Genomic DNA, 15,598 nt, shown 5'->3' with positions numbered 1-15,598 from the left:
ATACTAAATGCAGCTTTCAAATGATTCAAAGGTGCTAGTTAAATCAATCTGCTCCTGGATGTAAGCCTAGAAGTTGACTAAGCTACTTCAAAACATTCATTTGATTAGTTTGAACCAGTCAGAGATGAATTTGCTGGTTTGTTTTAGATCATTGTCTAAAGTAAACCAGAAAGTGATCTAAAGCAACCGTCTGTTTTTTTTTTTGTTTTTTTTTTTGCATAACCCAATAAAAGACGATTCCATCAGTTTGGGTGTTTCATCCAGGTCCTGCAGCCACAAAGCAGCTCCATCACCATCAAACTGTTACCAGCATGTCTTTGTATTTTTTCATTCTTTAATGATTTTTTTTATTTTTATGAATCCGTGTTTTTGCAAACATTGCACGTTATATTTGAGTTATAGACTCATATTGGTTGAGTTGTAATAACATTTTAGGATTTTTAAGAATATAAAAACACTCAAGTATCTGAAAATGATGAAGCTATAGTAACTTCGTTTTTGCGGGAATAACACGGAGCTACTGGCCAAGGGACTTTTTAAACCTATTATCATTTGATATCATCAGTTCATACCCGGTCTATAGGACTACCTATAGACTGTTTGCTGTTGTGCAGTAATTTGTGCAGTAATTTCCATTAGTGCAATAAACTTTTGCACTGTATCAATCCGGAAACCAAGACAGCTTTCGGACTCAAAGGCAACAAGACACACACTTTTCCTGAGGTTCCACTGTCGTTTCATCTCTCAAAGGTCCAGAGAATGTTTCCCCTGAAGTAGCTTTCTTTTGTCTTTACAAATGTGACAGGCATTTGTTTTCTTTTTGGTCAACAAATGTTTGACTAAACCATTTGCCTTAAGACAAAACATTTTAATTTCTTAACTGAGGCATTTGTGACCTGCAGAGGTGACATTCTTATCTTACTTCCTGGAGGAGTCGCTGATGCATTCCTGGAATAATTTTGCCAGGATAGTAATGTCTGGGTGGGTTCACATAAGGCTAAATCTTCATTTATGTTTATTCTGGGTATTTCTGTGTGATATTAACGCTAGTTTGATTATCTGAAATATTTAAGTGCAAAAATAAATAAATAAAACACTTTTTCACAAACCTGTAAATTTTCATTTTTTTAAATGTTTGTGCTAATTGAGGATTTTCTGCTTATGTTATAAACCTTATGTTTATAGTACTGCTAAGGTTTGAACTGTTTTCTGACATTCACATTAAAGTGTTGCACAGTATTTACTATCAACACAGAGTGACCTTTACCTCATAAAGCATTCACCAGCTATTTAATACTTTAAAAAAAAAAGACAGTCTTAAAAAATATTTGTAAATATGTTAAAGCCAATAATAAAAGGTGACAAAGAAGAGCTACAACTTAAAGCTCATTTCAAAGAGAGAGGTGTGTGAGCCTGCACTTGTGAAACAAGCAAGAACAGGCCTGTCTGTTTCCTCACATACCACTAATACCATCAGTGTGCAAGTTTTCCCCATGTCTCAGGCTCCTGTTTTACTCCACTGGTTGCAAATGTCCTCTGTGGTGAATATGTGTTTGCAAAGATCATAGAACCAGTTTCATTCTATAAATACTCGTCTAATGTCTCACCTGTGTAAAATATGTCTTTGGTAAGCTTTAAAATATTCACACTCACAGTCAGCCTCTGGAGTTGTTCAAATCTTGCTTGACTATTTAACACCTGAGATTAGAAATGCAGCACAGATATTTAGTTCATGACTCAGCGTTTCCTTTAAATTGAAAGAATGATGTAACATTAGAGGCGCCTAAACCATTTAGGGTTCCACCAGTACAGTTGTTGGACATGTAGAGTTTTATTGTGAACTAAAATGATGAGGGGAAAATGACAAAAATCTGCTTTTTTTATTTTTATTTTTTAGGCCTCACAGTTTGAGTTTAAAGCTGCTATCCTCACTTTTCTGTGAAATCAGCTAAACAAACTTCAGATATAGTCTGTTGTATCATGGTCTGTTTGCTGTTAAATGTTTGTTTTGCTGTTTTTCTGTAAAACTTTATCTAATCACGATGAAATGTGCCCTCCTGAAACATACTTCCGAGCAACTCGTGCATCCGATGACATCACAGAAAGTGTGGGGAAGCTGCCGGTCATTTTAGGTTCTCCTGTTTGTATTTTTCCTTGCATTTTTGTATTCACATTTTTAAATAAAATCTTCCATCAAAGTTGTTTACATGTATTCTGTATGGATGTATAAATTTTTTTACTGCTTCCTTGTGCTTTTTTATTTTTTAAACTGAAAATATTGTGTAATCCTGCAGTAGAAATCCACAGTTTCTTTTCTTACCCAGTTGGGCTTTTTTTTATCAGTATGTTTCCAGTTTATTAGTGAGGAAAAATACACACACTGGATTGTGTCTTGAATGAGAAAATAGTATAATCTCAATTGGATCAACATTAACATCTCATACATGTGCATAATTATTTTGTCTTCAATAACAATTGTTCCCAGTGGTGGGGTACCAACTCAAATGTTGGGTCTTGGGGTCCTCTTTAGAAATCAAGACCAATAATGAGATATTGCCCCTTGTAAAATTATATATAAATAACTTGAGAAACATTGACACTGCATAATACCAATAGAATATCAATTGCACAGATGAGAGATAACAGAAGTAAGTGGTAGGGCGTTGTACAGATATTTAATCCATTTATTAATGCAGTTGTATGTGTAGTAGAGGATCACTGAACTCAACTTTCTTTTTTCTTAACAGAAAAGTCCTATTTTCTTAGGCGTTTCAGTCTTTACTCTTGTAGTAGACGTTAAAAAGTTTATTAATTTTTACATTATTTCTCGAAATATTTGGGGAGAAGGGCTTTCTGACTTCTATGAATTGAAAACGGCACAAGTATTGGGAATATCAGCGCCATCTGTTGGTTATATTTTATTAATGTGGATAACAACAAGGATTGTCTCGGTCATGACACTTCACCTACATATTTTTGAAAAATAACTGTTGTTTGGGTTGCGGCTAAACCATTGTTTGTTTGGTACCGACAATGATGTTTCCTTTACTGGCTTTAAGTGTGAAGCGCGACTGCTGCCTAACTGAAGAGGGCGACATCTTGGTTCCTCCCTCTCTGTCTTACGTATGACGTTGCGTCAGACGCGCGTAAAGTTGTGTTGACAGGGGCGGCGGCAGCGGCAGGAGTTGTCAAAGGAACAGCAGCAACCAGCCTCAACGGACCCGAATGGAGTAAAGTCAAATCTGTCATTTTAGACCGCGTTTGTGTTATAGCTCCCAAGCGCTTTTACAGACCACTGAGGAAACAAACATGGCCGACGAACAGTCCACCCAGTCCTGGACCATTAACAGGGATGACTACGAACTCAACGAGGTGATAGGTGAGTAGCTTAGCTTGCTAATGTTAGCATCGTAGCCAGCCCTGTCTCCACTGCAGCGTTGGCTGACAACTGCTGCTAGCCTCGCCAGCTACTAGCGTTGCATGTCTGCTGCAATCAGAAGTCAAGTCCCAACCCGTAGCTCTTCATGCAGGCCGGTAGTTTCCCTCGGGCAAGGCCACTTGCTCTTGTTAGCTGGAAAGCAAATATGAGGCTGTCTCCTAACTGAGCTACATGAAGCTAAACGACTTGCTAGTAAAATTTAGCCGGCGAGTGTGAGAGAATCGCTGTGAGAGGATAGAGGGAGGTGCTATTTGCTCGAAGTATAATCCTTACATATATATGTATATAACAAAGTATACGGTGATTTCTTGCTTTAGAAAAGAAAATACATTTCGGAGGTGAGAAGTGATGGTAGCTGCATTGTAAGCTGGGCTGTGTGAGGCTTGTCTGGTCTTACATCTAGTAGTAGTTATTATCCCTTATTCCACATCAAAGTTTTTATAAAGAACTATTTGATCTACTAGTTCTCCTCACTGCTGATGTTGATCTCGTCAGGGAGTGGAGCCACTGCAGTTGTTCAGGCAGCATACTGCAAGCCAAGAAAGGAGAAGGTGGCCATCAAACGCATCAACCTGGAAAAGTGTCAAACTAGCATGGATGAGCTCCTGGTAAGACACCTTCGAAAGCAATGGGATTGTGTTTGTAGCCCTGCAAGTGTACAGGAATGCTTTTTCGCGTTTTTTAAATTTATTTTTTATTATTTTTTACTGAAACTCGGAGGTTGTAAGATTATATCAAATAAAAAAATATTTTATTATACTTTATACTACACTTTAATGTAACTTCAGATACTGAAACAAAGTTTCATACATATTTGCATACTAGATAAACATGTTAGAACCTACAAATAAAAGTGCACAGAAACTTTTGATTTGTTTGGCCCAGATCAGTTTATTTCCAGTTTATTACTGATACACTACGCCTGATTTTCTGCTAAGTGCGAAAAAGTTTACCAAGGTGCTGAAGTTTATTAACCTGTCAGTAGAACATCATGAGTTGTGTAACATGTAATAAAAAATATACATTTTACAAAAGTTCTAAGAAGTGTTGAATGTTAGATTAATGAAACTTGGTGAAAGCTGAGAGTATGTAAGAGCAGCAGTCCTAACTTTGGATGCTGTTGCTGAATGTGGATATCTCAAGGTTTGTTATTTTTAGTATCATTGAAGGGTTTAAACAGGAAATCAGTGGAAGAACTAAAATACAAGAACCTTTTTTCAAAGAAAACCGTACAATACTCGTCTAAAATACGTGATGTCTGTGCTTCACTCGGGCTGCGTAAGAGTGAGAGAGAGCAAGACTTTCAGCAGGTAACAAAAAGGCTGACTATTAATGCATAGTTACTCTGCTTTATTTTTGTGAAACATGTCCTGTTTGGAAATATAGGCAATTGTTTTAGTAATGCTAACTGTGCCAATATAAGTTTCTAAAAAATGGTTTATAATGGGAACTCCTCACTAAATTGTTATTGTTAAATAGTGCAATAACTCTGTTTTTGAGTGACTGCTCTCTCGCACAGCGGCCTGTCGTTGCCCTGTTCATATTATAAATAATGACCATCATAGCAGGAGAGAAAGTATTTCGCTGTTGTCTTTAAATTCTTACTTTTCTGTAAGAAAAAAAAATCAAAATCAGATAAAACTTATTTTAGCAGAGATTGAAGAAGAGTTTCTTTTTTGCACTTGGTCACAATTTTTAAAAAGTTGCATTCCCCCCCCCCCCCCCAATTACCTAATTTACCAACAGAAATAGGTTTGACACATTTATGCTCTGCAGTGTATGACTGGACATAATAAGCCACCTATTAGTCTTGGAATTCAGCAGCGAAATAATCACTGTGGGTGGAATGTCAGCGTTTGTTTAATCCAGTGAAACAAGAGCCCAAAGGTCAAGGTGCTTAATTGCAACTATGCAAAACTGTGGCAGCTATTATTGCTTATTAAAAGCAACACACCAATTGGAGATGTCAAATCATCTACGAAACTGTTTCGGGATACTTTCTTTGCTTTTACTTGCAGCAAAATGTTACAGTAGATCATCAGATACGACTTTGCTCTCTTTGAATCATTGCCTTTTGTTGGTTGTCACACACTGCAACATCAACATCTGTGCTATCTGATGTGAACATTGTTGCGATGGTGCTTTTGTTGTGCTTCAGCCTAATCTAACTAGGTGTTCTGACATTTCCAGAGTCCTGAATAAACATTTGTCTGCCCTCTCTATTTAAAAAAAAGAAACCTATCTTGTGACTCTGTGATGATCTAACCAAATGTAGTCAGTTATTTTTCTTGTCCAGACCTGATTTAAAGCGTGTATACCTGTTTTATGTCTTGGCTGTTTTAACAGGGAGATTAAACTCTTATATACAGACTTGGACTGAATCCTGGCTTAAGCTAACGGTTGAGCTTTTCATGGTTTTTTTTCTTTTCCCCGTTTGTGCAGAAAGAGATTCAGGCTATGAGCCAGTGCCACCATCCAAACATTGTGTCTTATTATACCTCCTTTGTGGTGAAAGATGAACTGTGGCTGGTGATGAAGCTGCTCAGTGGTGGTAAGTAGGCCTGGCCAACTTTATTTACCCTTATTTGCTTTGTCAGATCAGGTTTTCGTCTTACCACAAAGCTTGACGAAAGGATAGATTGTTGGCCAGGCTCCAGTTGTTCTTGGCTGCCAAACTTTTCCGATAGTTGACCAATCTAGTCGGGAACAAACAATAAAAGTGTCGCCTCATTTTCTAACATGAGGTTTTCTGTGAGTTGCACTCTTCCAGAGGCTTAGCGGGTCACAGAACGGCCGGTGCGTCTCGTGACAAGCCTCTGCCTTTCTTCCAGGCTCCGTGTTGGACATCATCAAGCACATCATCTCGCGCGGCGAGCACAGGAACGGAGTGTTGGACGAGGCCAGCATCGCTACGATCCTGAAGGAAGTCTTAGAGGCGCTGGAGTACCTTCACAAAAACGGACAGATTCATCGGTGAGACCTGACGAGCTGGCGGCAGACAAAACGCCGCTATCCGGCTCGGAGCTTTTCGCCTCCGCAGTCTGAACTTGATCTCACTCTTTTAATATTTAATGCAGTCAAAATGCATAATTGAGGAGGTTTGTTTTACATAAAAGTCCCTCACGGGGAACATCTTGAGGCACAACTGAAAAGAGAGGCCACTCTGTACCCCCCGTGATGTGCCACGTTACGAGTGTCACTGCGTCACACTAGATAACTTTCTATTGAAGAAGGATTTCCGCATAACCACATTGATTACGTTGGAGCAGAATATGTCCAACACATCATTTGATTACCTCATACTTTTTAGACTTTTTCTGACTTTAAGTTCAGTTGACAGAGCAGCAGCTGATTGGGCTCAGATGATGTGACTAACTCACTTAAACCTAATCTGTGAGGATGAGGCCTCAGGACTCAGAGCCTCCTTAATCTGTTTTAGCTCTTTGTGGATAGTTTGCACCTACTTTACAAAAAGTGCCCACGTACCCTTAAAAAGTTTTAAATTTGTGTTTCTAAAATTAAGGCCTTAAAATGTCTTAAGTTCATTTTAAAAAATGTAAGTTGGCTTTAAATACGCTAATCAGAGGTCTTAGATTTAGTTGTGGCAGAACTATTTAATCTAGTATGTATTTAATGTTTTTCTTGAGTGACTTTTAAGTCAGGCAAAAATTTGAGTTGAACGCAGATGGCTTCATTGGGTTGCGTAATACTAGATACTAATATACTCTTGCTAGCTAGCAAGGTAGCTTTTTTCTTTGCATCTATCATGGGTAAGTGCAAATCTCTCCCCAGCTGGCTTTGATTTTTCGCCACTGGCTCACTTCTCACTCTTACGAGCCAGCCCAACAATCCCCTATATTTATAGTTTTCTTGGTCTTAAATTTTATTCATGTTAGGTTACGAAAAACATCTTAAAAAGTCTTAAATTTGAGTTGCTGAAACCTGTAGATGCCCTGTTTTATAGTACGTGTAAAAACCAAGAACAATAGGATGAACGCACTAATTGAATTGCTCACTCTTTGCCATCAGAGACCTTAAGGCTGGAAACATTCTTCTCGGAGACGACGGCTCAGTGCAGATAGCTGGTAAAGTGTTTTTCTCCCGTTTCTGTTCCTGTGACTTAAACAAGAAGTTACACTTTGAAGTATGCATCATAGTTTGAAAAGGTTGGAGAATCTCTGTGTAGATTTTTTTTTTTAAACATCTTTCCTTTCTTTTCTTGGCGCTCACACCACAGACTTTGGTGTGAGTGCCTTTCTAGCCACAGGGGGAGACATGACGAGGAATAAGGTTCGGAAGACGTTTGTTGGGACGCCGTGCTGGATGGCGCCGGAGGTCATGGAGCAGGTGGGAGTTGTCCTTCAGTTTCATCTTGTACTGTATCTAAAACAGGGGGGAAAAAATTATGTTCAACATTTTGTCCAAATGGCTTTTATTTTTATATCACCAGGTCCGTGGCTACGACTTCAAAGCAGACATCTGGAGCTTCGGGATAACCGCCATCGAACTGGCCACTGGGGCCGCGCCGTATCACAAATACCCACCAATGAAGGTGACTGGGCACTTAGCACCTTTATTTGCTAGTCATGCAGATATCTAATGGTTTCCTTTTTGCTCGAGCAATCCAGAAAATTTCGGTTTGCATTTGAGCCTCTGCTTGTTGTTGAGATGCTGGATCTGGAGATTGTATCACTTTGTAATAAAGAGCAATCTAACATTTGATTAAAATCCTACATTTGAAAACTGTGGGAACTAGATATTTTAATATATTGTAAATAAATGCATAATAAAAAATTTGACACATTTTTTCCTCACTGAATCAGTGAAACTTTGTGAACTTAAATCAGACGAAACTTTTCTTACTTTAGTTCAGTCAGAATAAAATATTTCTATTTGTTAAACATGAGAATCCTAAGTGAGAACATTTTTGGGGGATTTTTTTTGTAACTTTCTTTGTATATTGTGTTCAAGGATTTAATTTGAGCGTAAAGATAATTTAACTTAACACAATTTGATTGGATTGTTTCAATATAATGACTATTTATTATTCCTAATGGCTCAATGACTAATTGATCTGTGTAAATGAAATAAAGGTCATCTTATGTTTTATACTTTAAAAACATTGATATTTTGTAATTTAGTTTTTTGTTGACCAGTCAGGTGTATAGCGCGTGTGTGTGAGAGACATTTAAAAGCATGAAATTTTAGTTTATTTTGTTCCAGCTGCAGAATGCTATCATAAGACATAATAATCATAATAAATTATATAATACTAGTTAATTGAAACTGCCTTTTTTTTTAGTTCATTTGTATTGTTTGTTTTTTTTTTTATCTCAAAAGTGTGGTGCTGAAAAAGTTTTAAAACTTACCTTGAAAAGTGCTTGAATTTTAATGCGGCAAAAGTGTTCGAACCCTGGGTATACAAAATCCAGAGACTGTTCATCAGTGCCAGACTTCAGCTCGTCTCTGTTTTTATGTTTTTTTCTTACTGATGAACCCGTCAGCGTCGTCATCACCTGAATATCTGCGTTTTCCAGGTGTTGATGCTGACTCTGCAGAACGACCCTCCTTATCTGGAGACGGGTGTTGCGGACAAAGAAATGGTGAAGAAATACGGCAAGTCGTTCAGGAAGATGATCTCCTTGTGTTTACAGAAAGATCCAGAGAAAAGGTCAGTTGGTCTCTGACTCTCTCATTTGCCGACCAGAAGCGCCGTTTGTTCAAAAACATCTGTCTGTGGTCTCTTTTTCAGACCAACGGCTGCTGAGCTGCTGAAGCACAAATTCTTTACAAAAGCCAAGGTGAGCTCTATGTTTACTCATAGAAATTATGGATGGAAGTTATTGATTAATGAGTTAATTTAAAGTTGATGGATCTTATTGATTGACTAACAATTAAATGATAAACTGCCATTTTCTTCTATCAAGACGGCTGACTGTCTTTTCACAACATGAAGTGCGACATTTTTCATAATGTGCTGAATTAAAAAAAAAAAAAACTATTAAAATTTTACATTATTTTGTTAGCTGTATTAAATATTGACCCCATGAACAGACAGTTGTGGTTCTCATATTATTTAAGTTATACATATTTGTAAAATATCACAAAACAGGAAGCTGTTAGACTGGTGAATAGAAAAATAAAAGATGAAAAGAATACAATATTCCCTATTAACAGAGCAATATTCATGCAGAAGTACTGTCTGTGGTTGCTCTTGAAAGAATGAAGTGCATTTACTCACGTAATTTTTGGTTGGGAATTTGACGCTGCTCCGTCATGCAGCTCGGCTCATACATGTCAATTTTTGGACTTGAGAATACGGAAATGTCGCCGTCCGGTGCTACTGGCAGGGGATGGAGATACAAAAACGGTAGTTTCCCGGCCATAACGGGAGACTTGACAGGTTTGGCTCGGCAGAGTGAAGCGCTAATAAAGTGATAACTGAAGGAGTTGTTGAGTATTTACATTTTAAAACAGATACCGCATAAAATGAATCTTGCATCCCACACAGTACTCTATTTGGGCTGTTTCCATTACCCGTGTTGATATTGCTCCGCCGCCATCTTTATTCCTTTGTCAACTGGCTCCATCGGCGCCCTCTGCTGGCTGGATGCCAAACTGCAACACTGAAAGAATGTCTAAGCGGACATTATTAGATTGGAACAAATTTTAACCTAATTAACTATTGCTCAATAGTTGGTCACAAGTGATTGTTTGCATCCCTAATCAATTTATTCTCAAGTTTTTGAAATGAATGGTTTTAAATGTAGATTTTGTTTTGTTTTGTTGCAGAACAATGAGTACTTGCAGGAAAAGCTCCTGATGAAAGGCCCCACAATATCAGACCGATCTAAAAAGGTTTGGCACTTTTACCAATGCAGATGAATTTAATGTTTACAGAAGAAAAATAACAGTGTTGTTTATGTGACTAAGGTGCGCTGGTTTAACAAGGGTGTGACCCAGTTTCACAGCCTTGGCATGTGATGCACACCAAGATCGGCCTTGGACGGGCTCAAACAGCTGTCCGCAGTAAGCTCTGCTTCTCTTTATCGGGGTGCGTCCTGCAGGTGCGTCGGGTGCCCGGTTCGAGCGGCCGCCTCCACAAGACGGAAGACGGCGGATGGGAATGGAGCGACGACGAGCTGGACGAGGAGAGTGAGGAGGGAAAAGCCGCCGTGGCCGCCCTGAGGGTGAGACCCCACGTGACAGCCGCTCTGCTCGGCTTTATAAGACCGCTTTTGCAGATGGTGCTCAGGTCCTAACAACCTTTAGCCTTGTAGTGAATGTGTTTTGCTCTTGCATTAATTCAAGGTGGGGGGCTACAATGGCTGAAAATGGTTTAAATACCTGGCCGGAGAGATGTACCTTTTGCTTACATCTCTGTCTAGTGTTCGTTTTAAATAATGTCTGGGCGTTTTGGGTCTGCTTTCCTGTTAACTCCTCAATCCTATAAAACTCCCAGCAGTCCATGGATGTGGACTGGTGGGGGGATGAAAGACAAATTGCATGTATTCAATCCTGATAATCTGTCATGTCCATTCTGCAGTCACCCAGAGTGAAGGACGGCTCCCAAAACATGGAGGTGAGTGTATTTGTGGTGGACATGACCTGAAAACTCTTGATTCTCATCACGATGCCGACACACAGCGATCTGCATGACTCTCATTTCCTTCATTCAGTCCTTTATTTTCACATTGAACGTAATAAAAAGACCTCCCAAAATTTATCTGCAAATTTCTGTTAGCTTTTCCCGCCAGCAGATGGCGCCACCACGCATCTGCAGCCACCAGGAGCTGCACACGAGAGACCAGCAAACCGGGCTGCAGCAGGAGACGAAGCTCCGCCACAGGCTGCCACCCAGCCGGCGAGCCCTTCGCATGGACCTGCGGTTCAGGTTTGAACAGGAAAAACTTTCATGGTTTGGTTATTTTCGGGGATGAAATGATTAATCAGACGATTCACGGTTGATCATTTATTAAAATGATTGTCAACCAATTTAGATTAATCAATTAATTGTTAAATGGAGCATGCAGGGACCAAAAAAAGAAAGGATATATATTTGGAGCAAAATAAGCCAAAATTGTACAAAATAAATACACATTTTGAGGATAAAACACCTTTGTTTTACACAAAACTCCTCAAGTTGTAGTTTTAGCTTCCCCTGGCTGAAATTCACTTAAGGAAGGCTATTTTTGCATTTTAAGTGATAAAATATGTATTTTTGTATGCATTTGCTTTTGTTAATGTGGTTTAGTGTTGTATAAAAAAGATTCAAGTGGTTAAATGAAATAATGTGACAATTTTTTATCCAATTGATTATCAGAATAACCAAATAATAAAATATTTAGTTGTTAGTTGTAGTAATACAACATATAATACAATATTCTGGCTGTATATTCTCTGTATATTGTATTGCTTTTCAGTTAATATTTCTTATAACATCATACAGGGTTTATTGTTACTCAAAAATTCTTATAACAATAAAAAAATAGAATTTATGGTAACGATAAAGTGTAGTTTTTCCATTTTGAGATGTAGGATTTGGTTTATTCCTGGTTAAAAATCTTGTGGTTTTTGGGACTTTTAAGGATGAAATTTAGCAGCTCTTTTGCAGAGTTGAATGACAATACAACAAAAACGGTTTATTATTTCAATCGGGTTGCGGTCCGGGCCACACCAGAAGCTTAATGTTAGCCAACCTCATCCATTTTTACACCAGTTAGTGTGTGTTTGAGATCGCTGTCCCGCGGGTTCAAAGAATGGCCCAAATAATTCATTAAATGTCCCGAATTAATATGAAACTCGTGTAGATGATTCCATTTAAACTGTGGCATGTTTCCTGCTTATACACAGTCAAACCTTTAATTATTTGACTTTTTACTTCAGGATCCTGCGGCCTCCAGCGTTCCCATCAGCCTCGTCCTCAGACTGAGGAACAACAAGAAGGAGCTCAACGACATCCGTTTTGAGTTCATGAGTGGCAGAGGTAGAAACACTCGCAGACGGCTTTTTGGCTGTTTTTGTCTCGTCCTGCTCGAAGCCACTCACGTCGTTTCTGTCTTCAGACTCTGCTGATGGCGTCTCTCAGGAGCTGGTCTCAGCCGGTCTGGTTGATGGGAGGGACTTGGTCATCGGTAGGTTGATGACTTTATTCGCTTCGTTACATTTTAGCACATTTACAGCTCTCGCTTCAATAATAATTGAAGTATTTGTCTGTGCCTTTAAGCCAGTTCCTGTTAATCTCTTTTTTTCTGTCTTCTGTTTAGTTGCTGCCAATTTGCAAAAGATTGTTGATGATCCTCAGAGTAACAAAAATGTGACCTTTAAACTGGTAAGATAAGAGACTTTATTCTGCTTTAATGACTATATGCATTTTTACCAGGAGTAACCTGGATTTTTAAATGACTTTTTTCTGAGTTATGTACTTAGTTATACATTAGTTTGAGTATTTAATGTGTAATTGAAAAAGTAGTGTAAAGGGAAGTGGTGCCGGTTTTAACTTATTGTCTAAATAAATTAGAAAAGTGACATGCATTTTTATTTAGTTTGATACCACTATATGAAATAGAGTACAACCCGTTGGGTTAACACAGTTTTTTCCAAGCGTTTTGCTATCAGGGCCAAAAACATCAAAATTTCAGAAGATATTTTCTTTTTCTTACCAGTCCACATATACATACCTGGTGGAGCCAGCAGCGTATTGTCCAGTGATGCCAGTGCCGATAAACGGGTTGCTGCTTTATGCAAACTGATTTGATGTAAAAATAAAAAGTGTCTCCATTGCAGTTTTGCGAAAAACACCAGTGTCGATACGGCTGAAAAAGGCGACCTCATCTTTGCATAAACACTTTTGAATGAGAGTTCTTTTTTTCAAAGTTTGTGTGTTTCAAGAAGCAAATTTATTCTTGTAATTCCAATTTTATGATTAATGGAAACACACAGCTAATGAAAATCACGTCAACAAAAATAAAAACAAGCATCCACCTGCATAAACCGTCTGTAGTTGCAAGCCCCCATACTTAAAATGTGATTTTATTACCGGACAGAGTTATTCAGACCGCCACTAAGGGCCCCAAAGATGCACATCTGCAACCTTAAAAAGTCTTGAGTTAATTTATCTAAAGTTAAGGCCTTAAAATGTCTCAAATTCACTAAAAAAGTAAGTTTGCCTTTAATATGTTAATCCTAAATTATAATTTTGTGTTGATAGGACTATGTAATGTATATTCAGTTTATCTATTTTTTCTTGTGGGATTTTCTGACAGCCAAAAGTTTGAGTCGCACTGACACGTCTTCATTGCGTTCTGTGACTCAGGACGTTGAGGCTACCGCTAACTAGCTGCTAGCATACCCCTTTTTAGCTAGCTAGCCTTTTTTACATCTGTCAATGCCAAGAGCAAATTTATCACAAATTGTTTGGACGACGTTCGTTTGTTTCGGTGGAAATATAGGCCTTAAATTTAATTCATAATGGTCTTAAAAATATTTTGAGTCTTAAATCAGAGGTAGTTGAAACCCTGGATGAAGCAGAAATCATGGCTTTTGTTTGTTTCCAGGCGTCTGGTGTGGAGGAGTCCGAGATTCCCGACGATGTAAAGCTGATCGGGTTTGCGCAGCTCAGCATCAGTTAAGTGGAGCAGCGTTGGCGAAGTAAGACTGAAACGTATGGTTTTGCACAGCTGCATTGTAGTCAACTCCAAGGACCCACTACTGCCAAAGAGAGGAGACTGAGGATGAGGAGGGAGTGGAGTGAGGTTGGCAGGAGTGTGACTGACTCTACTGCAGGATGCACGAGGACCACACCAAGGGGCTCAGCTCATCACAGGAACCACACTTGAAATGTTTACAGTGCGCTTATAGAGTTTAATGGGAGAGAAAAATGCAATCAACTATTATCAGCTCCTAATTCGTTTTCCTTTTAGTCCTCCTCCGCATACACAAGCACAATCCAAACCATCTCCTGCCAGTACTGGAAACTGATGGCCTTTTTTCTTTCTTTCTTTCTTTTTTTTAAAAATCAGTTTGTGCCACAAAGCTCGAGAGTGTCGTGCCACCGTCACGCGGCGCTTTCTGCTACACTGAAACTGAAAGTTCAGCCTTAGCTACCGTAAACTCCCCTCTCTCCCTCGAGTGTTTGGTTAAATGAAGAAATTACTTTCGTTACAAAAAAAAAACTATATATATATATCAAAGAAATCTAAGAGTGTCCCTCAGAGTTCGATACTGTACCTAAACACATCGTAGCAAAGTTCTCGGATCCAGACTCCTGTACGAAGCGGTCAGAAATGGTGTAAAGAATCGGAAAACATCAGCGAGGATTTCAGCACTGTTGAAACTATTCTCATGTGAGCAGCAGCGGCTTCAATTCTTTTCTTTTTTTTGAATAAAACACTTTATCCACTGGTATTTTCTGATGTAGTGCACAACACAGGTTTATTTTCTCTCACTGAGCTCTGCCTAATATTCTACTATGCAATAGTGCTATAGTGCTGTCTATTTCATCACATCATCATATTTCACCACCTGTTGCTGTTGTTGCTACTTTGTTTTTGCATGAAACTGCTAATTTTTTTTTATTTTTTATTTTTTTGTGCGTGCGCCTCCAAAAAGGAGTTCATCAAAGGTCAACCAGCAGAAATAAGCATCTTTAGGAACCTGCTGCAGAAAGTTACAATACTAAAAACCCGACTCATCAACACTTTGACGTTTAGGATGATTGCTGTCTTTTTTTTCTTCATTTTTTTTTTTTTCTGTAAGAAATAATTCAGCCTTGTGGAGACTGATGACCTGACACCTGCAGAGAATCCTGAACGCTGGTGTCGAGTCCGAGGTGACTCATGTTACACGTTGACTGCAAGTGAACTTCTGTGGAGGCATGCATGCTCAAAAACTGGAAATGTTCTTCCAAAGTAAAATAAAGCTTGTAGGGGCAGCTTACTCTCATAGCTGTTGGATTTTTCCTTTTCTATGCGGTAGCTTTCATTTTTTGTTGTTGTTTTATTTTTAAGGTCTTTCTGTACTTCACTGAAATTTAGCTGCTACCACATACAATGCAAATGAATACTGAGTCATGGCTGTATGCATGAAATCTGGTCTACACTTATGGGGGAACTAGTGTCTTTAAAAAAATAGTAACATGTCCTAATGCATACCTGAGTA

The 15,598-nt window shown here is 38.7% G+C and overlaps 1 protein-coding gene across 1 annotated transcript; it reads left to right on the top strand.

Annotated features, from left to right (window-relative positions):
• Positions 1-3,144: 3,144 nt before the first annotated feature.
• Positions 3,145-15,382, top strand: LOC106926955 (serine/threonine-protein kinase OSR1-like). Its single transcript, XM_015002179.2, has 17 exons — positions 3,145-3,379; positions 3,935-4,047; positions 5,882-5,990; positions 6,271-6,412; positions 7,469-7,524; positions 7,677-7,786; positions 7,890-7,991; positions 8,977-9,110; positions 9,192-9,240; positions 10,232-10,297; positions 10,507-10,629; positions 10,986-11,021; positions 11,184-11,333; positions 12,326-12,425; positions 12,505-12,573; positions 12,706-12,770; positions 13,996-15,382. Exons 1-17 carry the CDS (start codon positions 3,310-3,312, stop codon positions 14,068-14,070), a joined length of 1,569 nt encoding a protein of 522 aa, XP_014857665.2. The 5' UTR covers positions 3,145-3,309; the 3' UTR covers positions 14,071-15,382.
• Positions 15,383-15,598: the final 216 nt, after the last annotated feature.

Source organism: Poecilia mexicana, unplaced genomic scaffold (genome assembly GCF_051168715.1).
Source record: "Poecilia mexicana isolate PSO_F unplaced genomic scaffold, ASM5116871v1 scaffold_17, whole genome shotgun sequence".
Taxonomy (NCBI): Eukaryota; Metazoa; Chordata; class Actinopteri; order Cyprinodontiformes; family Poeciliidae; genus Poecilia; species Poecilia mexicana.
The sequence above is the reverse complement of the archived record's forward strand: the minus strand, read 5'-3'. Positions and strand labels throughout refer to the sequence as shown.

Bases quoted from the DNA above. Each gene is read 5' to 3' on its own strand.
- LOC106926955 (XM_015002179.2), top strand. From the start codon at position 3,310: ATGGCCGACGAACAGTCCACCCAGTCCTGGACCATTAACAGGGATGAC. The intron at 9,241-10,231 runs GTGAGCTCTATG...GTTTTGTTGCAG, and splicing joins AATTCTTTACAAAAGCCAAG to AACAATGAGTACTTGCAGGA. The intron at 11,334-12,325 runs GTTTGAACAGGA...TTTTTACTTCAG, and splicing joins CGCATGGACCTGCGGTTCAG to GATCCTGCGGCCTCCAGCGT.